Here is a 13488-nt window from a genome sequence, read left to right on the forward strand (position 1 = left end):
CCCTCTCCCCCCTCTCTTTCCCTCTCCCCCTCTCTTTCCCTCTCCCCCTCTCCTTCCCTCTCCCCCCTCTTTCCCTCTCCCCCCTCTCCTTCCCTCTCCCCCCTCTCTTTCCCTCTCCCCCCCTCTTTCCCTCTCCCCCCCTCTTTCCCTCTCCCCCCTCTTTCCCTCTCCCCCCTCTCTTTCCCTCTCCCCCCTCTCTTTCCCTCTCCCCCCTCTCTTTCCCTCTCCCCCTCTCTTTCCCTCTCCCCCCTCTCTTTCCCTCTCCCCCCTCTCTTTCCCTCTCCCCCCTCTCTTTCCCTCTCCCCCTCTCTTTCCCTCTCCCCCTCTCCTTCCCTCTCCCCCCTCCTTCCCTCTCCCCCCTCCTTCCCTCTCCCCCCTTCCCTCTCCCCCCTCCTTCCCTCCCCCCCTCTGCCCTCTCTCTTTCCCTCTCCCCCCCCTTTCCCTATCTGCCCTCTCTCTTTCCCTCTCCCTCCTCTCTCTTTCCCTCTCCCCCCCTCTCTCTTTCCCTCTCCCCCCCCTCTTTCCCTCTCCCCCCCTCTCTCTTTCCCTTGCCCCCCTCTCTCTTTCCCTCTCCCCCCCTCTCTTTCCCTCTCCCCCCCCTTTCCCTCTCCCCCCTCTCTCTTTCCCTCTCCCCCCTCTCTTTCCCTCACCCCCCTCTCTTTCCCTCACCCCCCTCTCTCTTTCCCTCTCCCCCCTCTCTCTTTCCCTTGCCCCCCTCTCTCTTTCCCTCTCCCCCCTCTCTTTCCCTCGCCCCCCCTCTCTTTCCCTCGCCCCCCTCTCTCTTTCCCTCTCCCCCTCTCTCTTTCCTGCTCCCCCCTCTCTTTCCCTCGCCCCCCTCTCTCTGTCCCTCGCCCCCCTCTCTCTTTCCCTCTCCCCCCTCTCTCTTTCCCTCTCCCCCCTCTCTCTTTCCCTCTCCCCCCTCTCTTTCCCTCTCCCCCCTCTCTTTCCCTCGCCCCCCTCTATCTGTTCCTCTCCCCCCTCTCTCTTTCCCTCTACCCCCTCTATTTACCTGACCCCCCCTCTCTTTCCCTCACCCCCCTCTCTCTTTCCCTCTCCCCCCTCTCTCTTTCCCTCTCCCCCTCTCTCTTTCCCTCTCCCCCTCTCTCTTTCCCTCTCCCCCTCTCTCTTTCCCTCTCCCCCTCTCTCTTTCCCTCTCTCCCCTCTTTCCCTGTCCCCCCTCTCTCTTTCCCTCTCCCCCACTCTCTTTCCCTCTCCCCCGCTCTCTTTCCCTCTCCCCCGCTCTCTTTCCCTCTCCCCCTCTCTCTTTCCCTCTCCCCCCTCTCTCTTTCCCTCTCCCCCCCTCTTTCCCTCTCCCCCCTTTCCCTCTCCCCCCCTCTCTTTCCCTCGCCCCCCCTCTTTCCCTCGCCCCCCCTCTTTCCCTCGCCCCCGCTCTCTTTCCCTCGCCCCCCTCTTTCCCTCTCCCCCCTCTTTCCCTCTCCCCCCCTCTTTCCCTCTCCCCCCTCTCTTTCCCTCTCCCCCCTCTTTCCCTCTCCCCCCTCTTTCCCTCTCCCCCCCTCTTTCCCTCTCCCCCCTCTTTCCCTCTCCCCCCTCTTTCCCTCTCCCCCCCTCTTTCCCTCTCCCCCCTCTCTTTCCCTCTCCCCCCTCGCTCTTTCCCTCTCCCCCCTCTCTTTCCCTCTCCCCCCTCTCTTTCCCTCGCCCCCTCTCTCTTTCCCTCGCCCCCTCTCTCTTTCCCTCGCCCCCTCTCTCTTTCCCTCACCCCCCTCTCTCTTTCCCTCGGCCCCCTCTCTCTTTCCCTCGGCCCCCTCTCTCTTTCCCTCTCCCCCTCTCTCTTTCCCTCTCCCCCTCTCTCTTTCCCTCTCCCCCCTCTCTCTTTCCCTCGCCCCCCCTCTCTTTCCCTCACCCCCGCTCTCTTTCCCTCTCCCCCCTCTCTTTCCCTCTCCCCCCCTCTTTCCCTCTCCCCCCTCTCTCTTTCCCTCTCCCCCCTCTCTCTTTCCATCTCCCCCCTCTCTCTTTCCCTCTCCCCCCTCTCTTTCCCTCACCCCTCTCTCTTTCCCTGCCCCCTCTCTCTTTCCCTCGCCCCCTCTCTCTTTCCCTCGCCCCCTCTCTCTTTCCCTCGCCCCCTCTCTCTTTCCCTCGCCCCCCTCTCTCTTTCCCTCGCCCCCCGTCTTTCCCTCTCCCCCTCTCTTTCCCTCTCCCCCCTCTCTTTCCCTCTCCCCCCTCTTTCCCTCTCCCCCCTCTCTTTCCCTCTCCCCCCTCTCTTTCCCTCTCCCCCCTTTCCCTCTCCCCCCCTCTTTCCCTCTCCCCCCCTCTTTCCCTTTCCCCCCTTTCCCTCTCCCCCCTCTTTCCCTCTCCCCCCTCTTTCCATCTCCCCCCCTTTCCCTCTCCCCCTCTCTTTCCCTCTCCCCCCCTCTTTCCCTCTCCCCCCTCTCTTTCCCTCTCCCCCCTTTCCCCCTCCCCCCTCTCTTTCCCTCTCCCCCCCTCTTTCCCTCTCCCCCCCCTTCCCTCTCTCCCCCCCCTTCCCTCTCTCCCCCCTCTCTCTTTCCCTCTCCCCCCTCTCTTTCCCTCTCCCCCCTCTTTCCCTCTCCCCCCTCTCTTTCCCTCTCCCCCCTCTTTCCCTCTCCCCCCTCTTTCCCTCTCCCCCCTCTCTTTCCCTCTCCCCCCTCTTTCCCTCTCCCCCCTCTCTCCCTCTCCCCTCTCTCTCCCTCTCCCCTCTCTCTTTCCCTCTCCCCTCTCTCTTTCCCTCTCCCCTCTCTCTTTCCCTCTCCCCTCTCTCTTTCCCTCTCCCCCCTCTCTTTCCCTCTCCCCCCCTCTTTCCCTCTCCCCCTCTCTTTCCCTCTCCCCCTCTCTTTCCCTCTCCCCCTCTCTCTTTCCCTCTCCCCCTCTCTCTTTCCCTCTCCCCCCTCTCTTTCCCTCTCCCCCTCTCTCTTTCTCTCTCCCTCTTTCTCTTTCTCTCTTTCTCTTTCTCTCTTTCTCTTCTCTTTCTTTCTCCCCCCTCTCTTTCTCTCTCCCCCCTCTTTCTCTCTCCCCCTCTCTCTCCCCTCTCTCTCTCTCCCCCCTCTCTCCCCCCCTCCCCCTCTCTCTCCCCCTGTCTCTCTCACCCCCCTCTTTCTCTCGCCCCCTCTCTTTCTCTTGCCCCCCTCTCTTTTGCTCACCCTCCCCATCTTTTTCCCACTCTCCTCTCTTTCTCTCCCCCCTTTTTCTTGCTCCCCCGTGTCACTCTCCCCCTCTCTTTCACTCTCCCCCCTCTCTGTCTTTCTCTCTCTTTCTTTCTCTTTTTCTTTCTTTTTCTTTCTCTCTCTTTCTCTTTCTCTCCCTCTTTCTCTCTTTCTCTTTCTCTTTCTCTCTCCCTCTTTCTCTCTCCCTCTTTCTCTTTCTCTCTTTCTCTTTCTCTCTTTCTCTTCTCTCTCTCTTTCTCCCTTTCTCTTTCTCTCCCTCTCCTTCTTTCCCTCTTCCCCTCTTTCTCTTTCTCTCTCTTTTTCTTTCTTTCTTTCTCTCTCCCTCTTTCTCTCTCCATCGTTCTCTCGCTCTCCCCCCCACCTCTGGTTCTACCTTGAGCCTCACTGCCACCTCTCCTATGTGTATCTGCTGTACCACATTATTTTAATCAATTTAATTTTTTTCCTTTAAGTCATTCTCTCAAACTTCCTATAGTCTTGCCAGTACTCTTAGGTTAATGAAGTATGTTAAGGCAAGATTCTGGTTGTGCAATCATACCTTATGCCTAGACATATGTTATCCATAATGGCTTTGGCTTTCTCTTTTCTGCATCACAAAGTTGTAGCTTGTTTGCTCTGCTCTTACACCTCTGTTGCCTTGAGCTGAATGCTTGTGACTGTTCATTTCATCTCCCTTACCCAGTACATCTCAGCCTGCACTCATCAAAGCTCTTCTTCATAAACTCAGTTTTTAGGACTCCTTCTGTGGGGTCGGAGTTGGGGGAAGGAGAGTTCATGTTGCTCTTGCAGAAGACCCAGCAGGTGACAGCTAACTGGGGAGGAGCTCTTTTCTGAGAAGATGATGTCACTTGTAGCTGCAGAGGAGAAAGCAAGCTATCCTAAACTCACATCTCTGAACAGGAGAGTATTGGGCATCAATTTGTGTGTCTGTCTGGTTGTCTCTTTTCCCCACCAGCCCAGATCATTTCTTTACAAAGCCATCCCTCAACCCTGGACTCTTCATTTATATAGTTTCTCATTCCAGTTGGTGGGCAGTGAGACTCATCTATCCATGGGTTGTTCGCCATATTGTTGCGATGACGATTCTCTGGGGGGGGGGGGAGGTGTTAATTACTGCTTCTCTCAGTTGTTCTGTTTTCAGCACAGCTCTGCAGAGACTGCAGCATTTGCTGCTAAGGTACAGCTCACAGCCTTGCACTGACCATGTACAGAGTAGAAAGGCAGAATTGTGTCAAGATTTGGGGGTTTTCTTTCTCCTTTTATTTTGAAAAGAAGTTTTTTTAATTTGGCTCATTCAGTTGGGTTAAAAAGAAGTCTGTTTGGGTATCTGACAAATATGCATGTAAATTGATATTCGATTCCCTTCCTGAATGGTGCAGATACCCTGTAGAACACTCTGGCTGGGAAAGAAACACGACTAGATATGTGAATCTTTGGGCCTCTTTCTTGCACCTGCATTATTGGAGTTGCTCTCAACATTTCCAATGAGTGAATAGACTTAAGGAGGCTTATAAAGTACAGGGACTTTTTCCTTGGTCTGAATTTTTCATTCTGTTAATTTTCATGTATTGTTCCCAAAGAAGGTTGTTGAAAACAGCCTGGAAGAGGCACGGATAAGAAAAGTAACTGATTTCAGCATACAGGTTGCATTAGCCTGTAGAAAGAAAGTGATTTGTGAATGGAACTTGGAGTATAGTACATCTCACCAAGAATAAGAACACTTCCTATTCAAACTAAATTTAGGTTTCCGGGCACCACATCTGGAATCTTTGCCAATTGGGAGTGGACAGGGATCAGAAACTAAAGCAGATAGGCATTTAATTGGAGGGAATGGAAACTGAGTCACAAGTGTTGAGTTCTCTCCAAAGGGTCAAAATAATTTAGGGGTGTGGAGGAAAGTGTAATTTTAGCTGTTGTCAAGCAACTGGTCAACTGATGCCTTCAAGTCCTCAACTCATTATGGGCAGGGAATGTGTACAGTGCCCTGCATTCTGTAAGCATTTTAATACCATTGATTGTTATCCAGCACTTAAAAAAGACAGCAGGATGCTCTCCCTCCCCAGCACTGTTCTACCCACTCCCTGAGTATAGGCTAAGAAGGGGTTTTATGAGCAGAGGTTTTCAATGTTGACAGGGGACTGAACCCACTAATTGGCTTGAATAGCAGCAAGAGATTTCAATTCATTTAATCCTGTTTATTGAGCACTTGCTATTTGCAGAGCACTAAGTGTTTGGGAAAATACAATGCAACAACGAAATGTAAAGGTGATTGAATAGAAAATCAGGATACCAAAGGAGGGTGAGGAATCTTCATCCTGGGAGATCATTAGGAAAAGACTAGGCAGTCATCTAGCCCATAGTGACTGGAGACAATGAGGATAACGTATTTGCTTATAGCTGTTGGGACTGTTCAACAGGAGAGATTGTTGGCTGTAGAGTTGGCTCTGTTCTGGTAACTTGTTTTAGTTCGCTATGCTTTATCTCTCAGCTGTGCCCTGCTTCCACCTAGCCTGCCTCTCTCAGCTAAAGAGGACACTAGAATAGAAGTACTTTTTCAACCAGTGATACACAATGGGGAGTGACTTGCCCAAGGTCACACAACAAGCAATTGGCAGAGCTGGGACTGATGACGTCAGGGCCGGTCAGCTTCTTTTCTCAGGCTGCAGCCCTTGGGATTCCAGTGGTAAAGAGGACTGGTAGGGGCCTCATGCTACTGGTGTCCCTCCACCCTAACCTAGCTAGACTTGGAGCAGTGATTGATGGGATCAGATCACCTATCAGGGTCCCTTCTGGCTCTCATTCTTTGAATAACGTTTATTCAGGAAAACCTCATTAAGTTTGAATAGGCTTATGCAAAACTGCATGTAAATTTGAAGCAACTGCTGTTTCCCAGCTGATTATGTTTCCCCTTGTTTTTAAATAAATCTGAAGCTAGTTAATTCAGCCTTTTTTTTTATTTTGTCCCTCAGTTTGCAGTTTAATGAGGTTTTACTGTATTGGGGACAGACACAATGTGAACAGTGAATGGCATTTCTGTGAAAGACTGTCTTTCTGATAGCATGCCAACCTTTAATCGTAGACCCATTTCACATGTCTGAACAACAAAGGGTGGGAGGAGGGAGTCTCCTGAAAATCTAGGAAATTCCCCACCATGTTAAAGTCCAGGCTTGCCCCACCCCATATCCTGCTTCTGATTCTATAGTCTGGAAATGTTTGAATTACACTGATAAAAATCTTGGAGAAATAGCTGGGAATGTTTGCCAGTGAAAAAGGAATAAAATCTGAGGAGGTGGGGCTTGGTTTGTCAGAAAGCTTTTAAATATTTTCATGAGTGTGTCTACTCACTTAAATTATGCAAATGGAAAGAAGAGACATTTCCCTTCTTTTTTCCACTTCTTCCTCCCACCTCCATGCTTTAATGATGAAGTTCAGCAACAGCTAAATATTAATATCCACAAATGTCTGTGGGTGTAGTCTTCCCAGGCCCTTCTTTTCCCCCCTCTCCCTGCAGTTGTTCTCACCCGGGTCATTTGAAAAAGAAGCCTTTTGAAGATCACAATAGTATTTCTGAAGGCACCTGGCTATTGTTTAATCAATGTTGGAGCAAGGTTCAAAGGCAGTGTGGTCTGCTGGAAAGAGAATGGGCCTGGGAGACAGATTCAAGTTCTAGACCCAGATCTGCCACTTGCCTGCTGTGAGAGACTTTGGGAAAGTATCTTAACCTCACTGTGTTTCAGTTCCCTAATTTTTAAAATAGGGATGCACTGCTTGTTGTTCTCTGAGACTCTGAAACCCACATGGGACAGAGACTGTGGGTCCAGTCGGATTATCTTGTATCTACCCCATGCTTAGCACAGTGACTGATACACAGTAAGTGCTTAATATTTATTATTAGTAATAATATTACTAATGTTACTTATTGTTAGTAATAAATGTCTATCCTAGTTTCCCAATCTAAAATATGGATGAGCTCCACCCCTCCCTATTCACAGGGATAATAGGATAAATAAAAAAAAAACCTAAAAAGTTGATTAATCAGATGCCTATCCTGGGGAATATGCTCTCTCATAAAGTCTCTGAAGATTAGAGAGAATTTCTTGGGAGCTGAGAGCTCTGATGGTGATAGCCCAACCCATAGCACCAATTGTTCCATATGTAATTATGTAATGCCTAATGTGGCTGAAGAAGAGTTAGGTGGGGGTGAGGTTTCAGTCTCATTCAGTGAGGATTTTATCTAGCAAATCTGATCAGATCAATGGAAAATCAGGTGTCCAGGTGTTCTAGTCTCATGATAGAGCCCATATCCTCCTCCTATGGAGTGTTGCATTATTCACTTAGGAGTTGAAGGAGTGAGAGGAATGTGGCCTAGTTGAAAGAACACGGGCTTGAAAGTCAGAGGACCTGGGTTCTAATTCCAACTCCGCCACTTGTCTGTTGTGTGACCTTGGGTAAGTCACTTTACTTCTCTGTGCCTCAGTTACCTCATCTGTAAAATGAGAATTAAGACCATGAGCCTTATGTGGGACAGGGACTATATCCAACTTGATTATCTTGTACCTACCCCAACACTTAGTACAGTGCCTGGAACATAGTAAATGCTTAACAAATACCTTTTTTCAAAAAAAAAAGTATGTTCTGTCTGAAAAGAAAATTAAGTAACTTTCAGTTTGTGGTGGCCTGTTCTTCTAGAGTCCTGAGTGGTAACAGGGAAATTCAATTCTTTTGTTCCAAATCCCAGTACTTACAACATTGCCAAAATCAGTCCTAATGCCATGACCATTTGCATGGAAGGAGTTCCTGGAATTTTTCTGGAATAAGTATTATGAAGCTGCTCAGTTTAAGGCTGTGAAGCAAGACCAGCTGGGTTTTGGGGAGTCCCCTCTCTGGTACATTATATGTCTATTTTTAGGCTGACTATTTCAGGTTGCTCTACAAGTTTTTCCATGCCACCAGACCATTTCAGGTCCATTTTCTCCAAGGCAGACACTGGGAGTGGCTGGGTATTTTTTATTAGGTACTCCTTAGGCTGTTGAATTTGAACCAGACGCGTGCACCCACTGTTAGAAGAAATAACTAATAGGTAGTTTGATTTTTTTTACCATGAAGCAGGGAAAGTCCTTTAAGAATCTAAAGAGGTTTTTTTTTAAAGTCTATCTGGACCCAGCACACCCCCGTTTATTTGGGATCATCATTAACAAAGCACCCCTTGTTTGACAGTCCTGCTGTGAATAAGGTCTGATTGGTTAGAACTGTACAGAGACCTGGGTTCTGTTCCTAAATGTGCCTAAGGCCCCCACCCTTTCTCCATGCCCCAATTTCCCCATCAGCAGCATGAATAATGTTCATTTGAAAAGACTTTTTTGAGTCCCTCTAGATGAAAGCTCCCTAAGTGCAAATTGTGATGTCCTCTGTCCTTGAGTCACTTCCTGCAACATTCTCCCAGGCAGCTTGATTCCAACACTTATTGGCCCCAAAACAGTAAGATTCAATGTTAACTTAAAAAAGATAAGTCCCTGAGGTGTAGATCTTCCTTTAAGTATCCTTGAATGAGGATTGTTATGCCACACATACTTCCATCACATCCATCCTGTCACTGCCTTCCTCTTCAGGTCTTTAGTATTTAAGCACTTACTATGTGTCCAACTCCCCTCTCAAGGTCACACCTAGAGAGTTTCCAGTACTCTACCACTTAACAAATGCCATCATTATTATTATTATTATTATTATTACCAGTCTCGACTATGGTAGGGAAAATCCAGCAGAGGCACATCCATCCCATTTCTAGCTTGGGCACTGGCTAGTGAGTGGAAGGCAACCTGCTACAAGTCAAAACTCACCTTTGCTGGGCAGCAGCCACATGGGACAGAGTTGAGGGCAGAGACTCAAGTTTACTGTGCAGAAGGAGGCAATGGTTAACTGCTTCTGTATTTTTATCAAGAAAACTCTATGGATACACTCACTACCAGAATGATTGCAGATAGAGGTGGGGCGTTCTGGGAGAGATGTGTCCATGGCATGCTATGGGTCAGAGATGACTCAATGGCATAGGACAAGAAATGATGTGTCAAACAGTGTTCTAAGCCCCGGGGTAGATACAAGTTAATTAGGCTGGATACAGTCTCTGTCCCATATGGGGCTCACAGTCAAGTAGGAGGAAGAACAGGTATTGAATCCCCATTTTGCAGATGAGAACTGGAGCACAGAGAAGTGAAATAACTTGCCCAATGTCAACCAGCAGGCAAGTGGTAGAGCTGGGATTAGAACCCAGGTCCATAATAATTATGGTATTTAAGCACTTACTATGCGCCAGGCACTGTACTAAGTTCTGGGATGGATACAAGCAAATTGGATTGGACACAGTCCCTGTTCCACGTGGGGATCACAGTCTCTATCCTCATTTTACAGATGAGGTAACTGAGGCACAGAGAAGTTAGGTGACTTTGCCCAAGGTCACACAGCAGACAAGTGGCAGAGTCAGGATTAGAATCCATGACCTGACTCCCAGGTGCATGCTCTATCCACTATGCCATGCTGTTTCTAGACCACGCTCCTCCTCCACTGCTGGTCCTGGGTGTATGGTGGGAGTTCACCATATGGTGGGGGTTATTAGACCGGCCTCTGAGCAGAAATGAACTAAAAATATTTTCTTTATCCACCCTTTTCAACCTCTTACCCATTGTGTTTGTCCTTAACCTACAACAGTAGGCCCACACCTCAAAGCAGCAGGGTTTCGGCCTCAGACTCAGGGCCCTGCCTAGTTACTTCTGCCACTTTGGCCCAGAAGCCCACTTTTGCAAGAAAGAACTGTCAGCAGGGAAAACTAGTGTCACCCACTCCTGTGATCTTGCAGCATGGCATAGTGGATAGAGCATGGGCCTGAGAGTCAGAAGGTCATGGGTTCTAATCCTGACTCTGCCATTTGTCTGCTGTGTGGCCTTGGGCAAGTCACTTCATTTCTCTGGGCCTCAGTTACTTCATCTGTAAAATGGGGATTGAGATTGTGAGCTTCACATGGGATGGACTGTGTCCAACCCAATTTACTTGTATCCACCTAAGTGCTTAGTACAATGCCTGGAACATAGTTACATGCTTAACAAATACCATTACCAGCCCTTAATACATTTGCACCTAGTAAGCACTTAAATGCCATAGTTATTATTATTATTATTGTTTGTCCCTCTCCTTTCCCATGGACTCATTCATTCAACTATATTGAGTGCTTACTGTGTGCAGAGCACTGTACTAAGTGCTTGGAAAGTACAATAGAGACAATCCCTGCCCACAAAGGGCTTGCCACATACCCTAGTTCCTATGTGGATAGAGTTGTGGGGTAGGATTCATAATTAGGGACTATTGATATATGGATGTCAAAAGGAATGCCATGTATGTTATACCTCTTTTCTCCCCTCTAACCCAACTCCCAGTCGAAACCCTGCAAGGATCTTTCTCTGGTCAGGCCGTGGATAATTAAATGAGAGGCCATGAATAGTGGCAACAGAAGAAACCACAGAATTTAGTGACTTACTATTTACTGCTCACATCATTGCTATTCATTTAAACCAACTTCCACCCTGCCAATGAACATCTTGGCTATCTTTCAAGGACCAGTGGTATTAGAAGAAAATGAGAGGAGTGTATTCATTTAGTGGGGGAGGCTATGGGATGTTCCAAGGGCTATTCACTATATTAGGCCAGTCACCTCACCCTTGCCCAAAGGGTGCAGTTTGCCCCTACACTTGCCCTATTGAGTGAGAGCCTTTTTTTTTTTTAGTGAGGTAGAGAGGATTTATGTACCTCTCTGCCACATGTCCCTTCTGCCCCCCCCCCCCCCCCCCCCCGCCCACCAAAGTCTGTAAAATGTGAACCCCAGAGGAATCTGAGAGTCTGACTGAGGGTGTAATTCCAAGGGAGACGGGCTCCTTGGACTGATTTTTGTTAAGGATGAGGATCCAGACAGCTGGCAAAAACAGATCTGGGGAGAGGGGAATATAATCCAGGAGGACGTCACTAGCTCTTGGAAAGTGTCCCCCTCTCCTCTTTCCTGATTTGTCATGGAATTCCAGTTTCCCAACATCCTGGTTCCCGGAGAAAGGGGAGGGAGGTTTCGGATCCCATCCCTTTCTGCCCCAGGGCTACCACCCTGTTAGTGGGAAGGGGGAGTCTTGGAGGCAACCCCCTACTCTTTCTCTCTCCGTCCCTCACCCCCTGACTTTCCATCTTCCACCCTTTGGCACAGCTGCCGCTACTGGCGGTTCTTTGCTTTGGGGTGAGGGACGGGGGCGGGGGGAACCTCTGCATCCTTCCCCCGGGCCTGAATGAGTCTATTTATAGCGTGGGGACCGGGAGGGAGCCAGGGAAGGGGGAGGCGTTTACTGCCGCCGCCGCCGCCGCCTCCGCCTCGTCGTCGTCGTCTCGTCTCCCCTCCCCGCTGCCCCCCTGTCACATTCCTCGGTGCCCGGCGCTTGCCTTGCTCCAGCCTCGTAGCCACCGCAGCCGCTGCCGCTTGTATCGGAGTTGGAGCACCGGCGGAGACCCCTCCCTGATTGTGCATCTGGGGAAAGGGGAGGGCGAACAATTGGTGCGGGTGGGCGTGTGTGTGTGTCTCCAGGGGACGGGGATTTGCAGGCAGAGGCTGTAGCCCAAGGCAGGCTGCACTGAAGCCCGGGAGGTGGCAGCTGCTGTAACTGTCCCCAGGGAAGTGCTTGGAGTGTCCGGGTCGAATCGAACCAGGGTAAAGGGGGGTGGGGGGTGTCTTAGGCTGCTTCACCACCCCCCTCTCCGCCGGCCTAACCATGTGGTGCCTCCACTGCAACTCCGAGAGGACCCAGTCTCTGCTGGAACTGGAGCTTGACAGCTGGTAAGGCGGAGGGTGGGAAGGACCTAAGAAAGCAGATGAGGACTGGTGGTATAGGGAGGGTCAAAAGGATCTCTAGGTGTGGGGAAAGTGTGTGGGGAGGTCTTCTCCTCTGATCTGGATTTTCTGCTCCCTTCTTCACCCTCTCTTCTTGACTAAATTTTCGCTCCTTGCAATTCTCGGGTTGGGGTATGAGTGTGCATGTCTGTGGGAGATGAATAGGAGAGGAGCTGGTTGTCTTAATGGGAGCATCTATATATTAGAGTATTCAAAGTGAGTGTGCATGTGAATTAGTAGTAGTGAGTTTCCAGTGTATTTGAATGGGATGTCCCGTGAGTGTGCTTGGGTGTCTTTTTGAGTGTAGGTGGTGAGTATTGTTCTTATTTGAGAACTCAGTGTGCTGGGCACCAGGTTATTGTGTACCTCATTTTCCCCTAACACCCTGTCACTGTCTCTTGGACCCCTACACACCCAACCTCCTTGTAAGGACTCTGAAGAAGAAATCGGTGGGGTAAGAGCTTGGTGCTGAGCAGGGTGGGAGAAGCACTTCCCGAGCTAGCTATTCCATAGATCATCTTTTAAAAGTATGACCAACTGCTCCAGTGTGAAACTCTGCCCACGCTCCTCCCTTCTGCCTTTACCATCCAATCCCAGTTGCTCACTAACTGGGTTCCAGTGTGTATTTCACCTCCTGCCCAAGACAGCATTGAAGGCTGGGGCCCTGAATCCTTTGCTGGTGACTCTGCTCTCTTCTGAAAAGTTGGCAAATGTAGATTAGAGCTGCAAGTTAATTTTTTACATCCTGTCATCTTGTAGCCCCAAGGCTGACTTTTTTTCTTGGGAATGCTGCGTATTTTAGCCAGGACTATACTTGGATTTGGCAGGGAGGGAGAATGGTAAGAGATGACACTGTTAAAGGTCCATCTTTTAGAAGCTTAAATTATTCAAAAATATTTGAGTGCTTATTCTGTGCAGAGCACTGTCCTAAAGGCTGGGAGAGTCCAAAAGAGTTAATAGACAACCCTGCCCTCAGGGAGTTTACATTTGAATGACTGGTGATGGGTTTAGATTAGGTAATGACTAAGCCCACTGGGAAAAGGGCCTACTATCACAATTATTTAGCCCTATCATGATAACTTTTTCTGCCCCATTACTGCTTTCTTCTCCAAAACACACATGCTTGGCATTGGGACAGAGAAGCATAGTCCAGGTGGGATCATACCTACACCATCCCAAGAGACACTAAAAGCTCGTTGTGGGCAAGGAATGTGTCTGTTTATTGCTGTATTCTACTCTCCCGAGTGCTTAGCACAGTGCGCAATAAATACGGTTCAGTGAATGAAGATTCTTCTAGAAGATCCCACAATCTCCCTCTGTCACCTGTTCAATACTTCTCTCCTCCACCCCCCCACCCCCCCCAGTTATTATTAGGTTACTTCTTGTGCATAAATTAGGAGTCTGACCAATTGACATCTATTCTGCCACCCCCTACAAAGA

General features: G+C 49.4%; 1 protein-coding gene across 6 annotated transcripts in view; it reads left to right on the forward strand.

Annotated features, from left to right (window-relative positions):
* The window catches only part of IQSEC1 (IQ motif and Sec7 domain ArfGEF 1), a 310479-nt gene that overhangs the window by 191603 nt on the left and 105388 nt on the right, over positions 1–13488 (forward strand). Inside the window, exon 1 of one of the 6 annotated variants that reach the window (XM_038772892.1) lies at positions 11643–11994. The exons of the other annotated variants lie outside the window; for them this stretch is intronic. Coding sequence (XP_038628820.1) covers positions 11930–11994 — 65 coding nt within the window. The 5' untranslated portion in view covers positions 11643–11929. Of the gene's footprint in view, positions 1–11642; positions 11995–13488 lie in introns of those variants that run through there. 6 annotated transcript variants of the gene reach the window in all.

Source organism: Tachyglossus aculeatus, chromosome X1 (genome assembly GCF_015852505.1).
Source record: "Tachyglossus aculeatus isolate mTacAcu1 chromosome X1, mTacAcu1.pri, whole genome shotgun sequence".
Taxonomy (NCBI): Eukaryota; Metazoa; Chordata; class Mammalia; order Monotremata; family Tachyglossidae; genus Tachyglossus; species Tachyglossus aculeatus.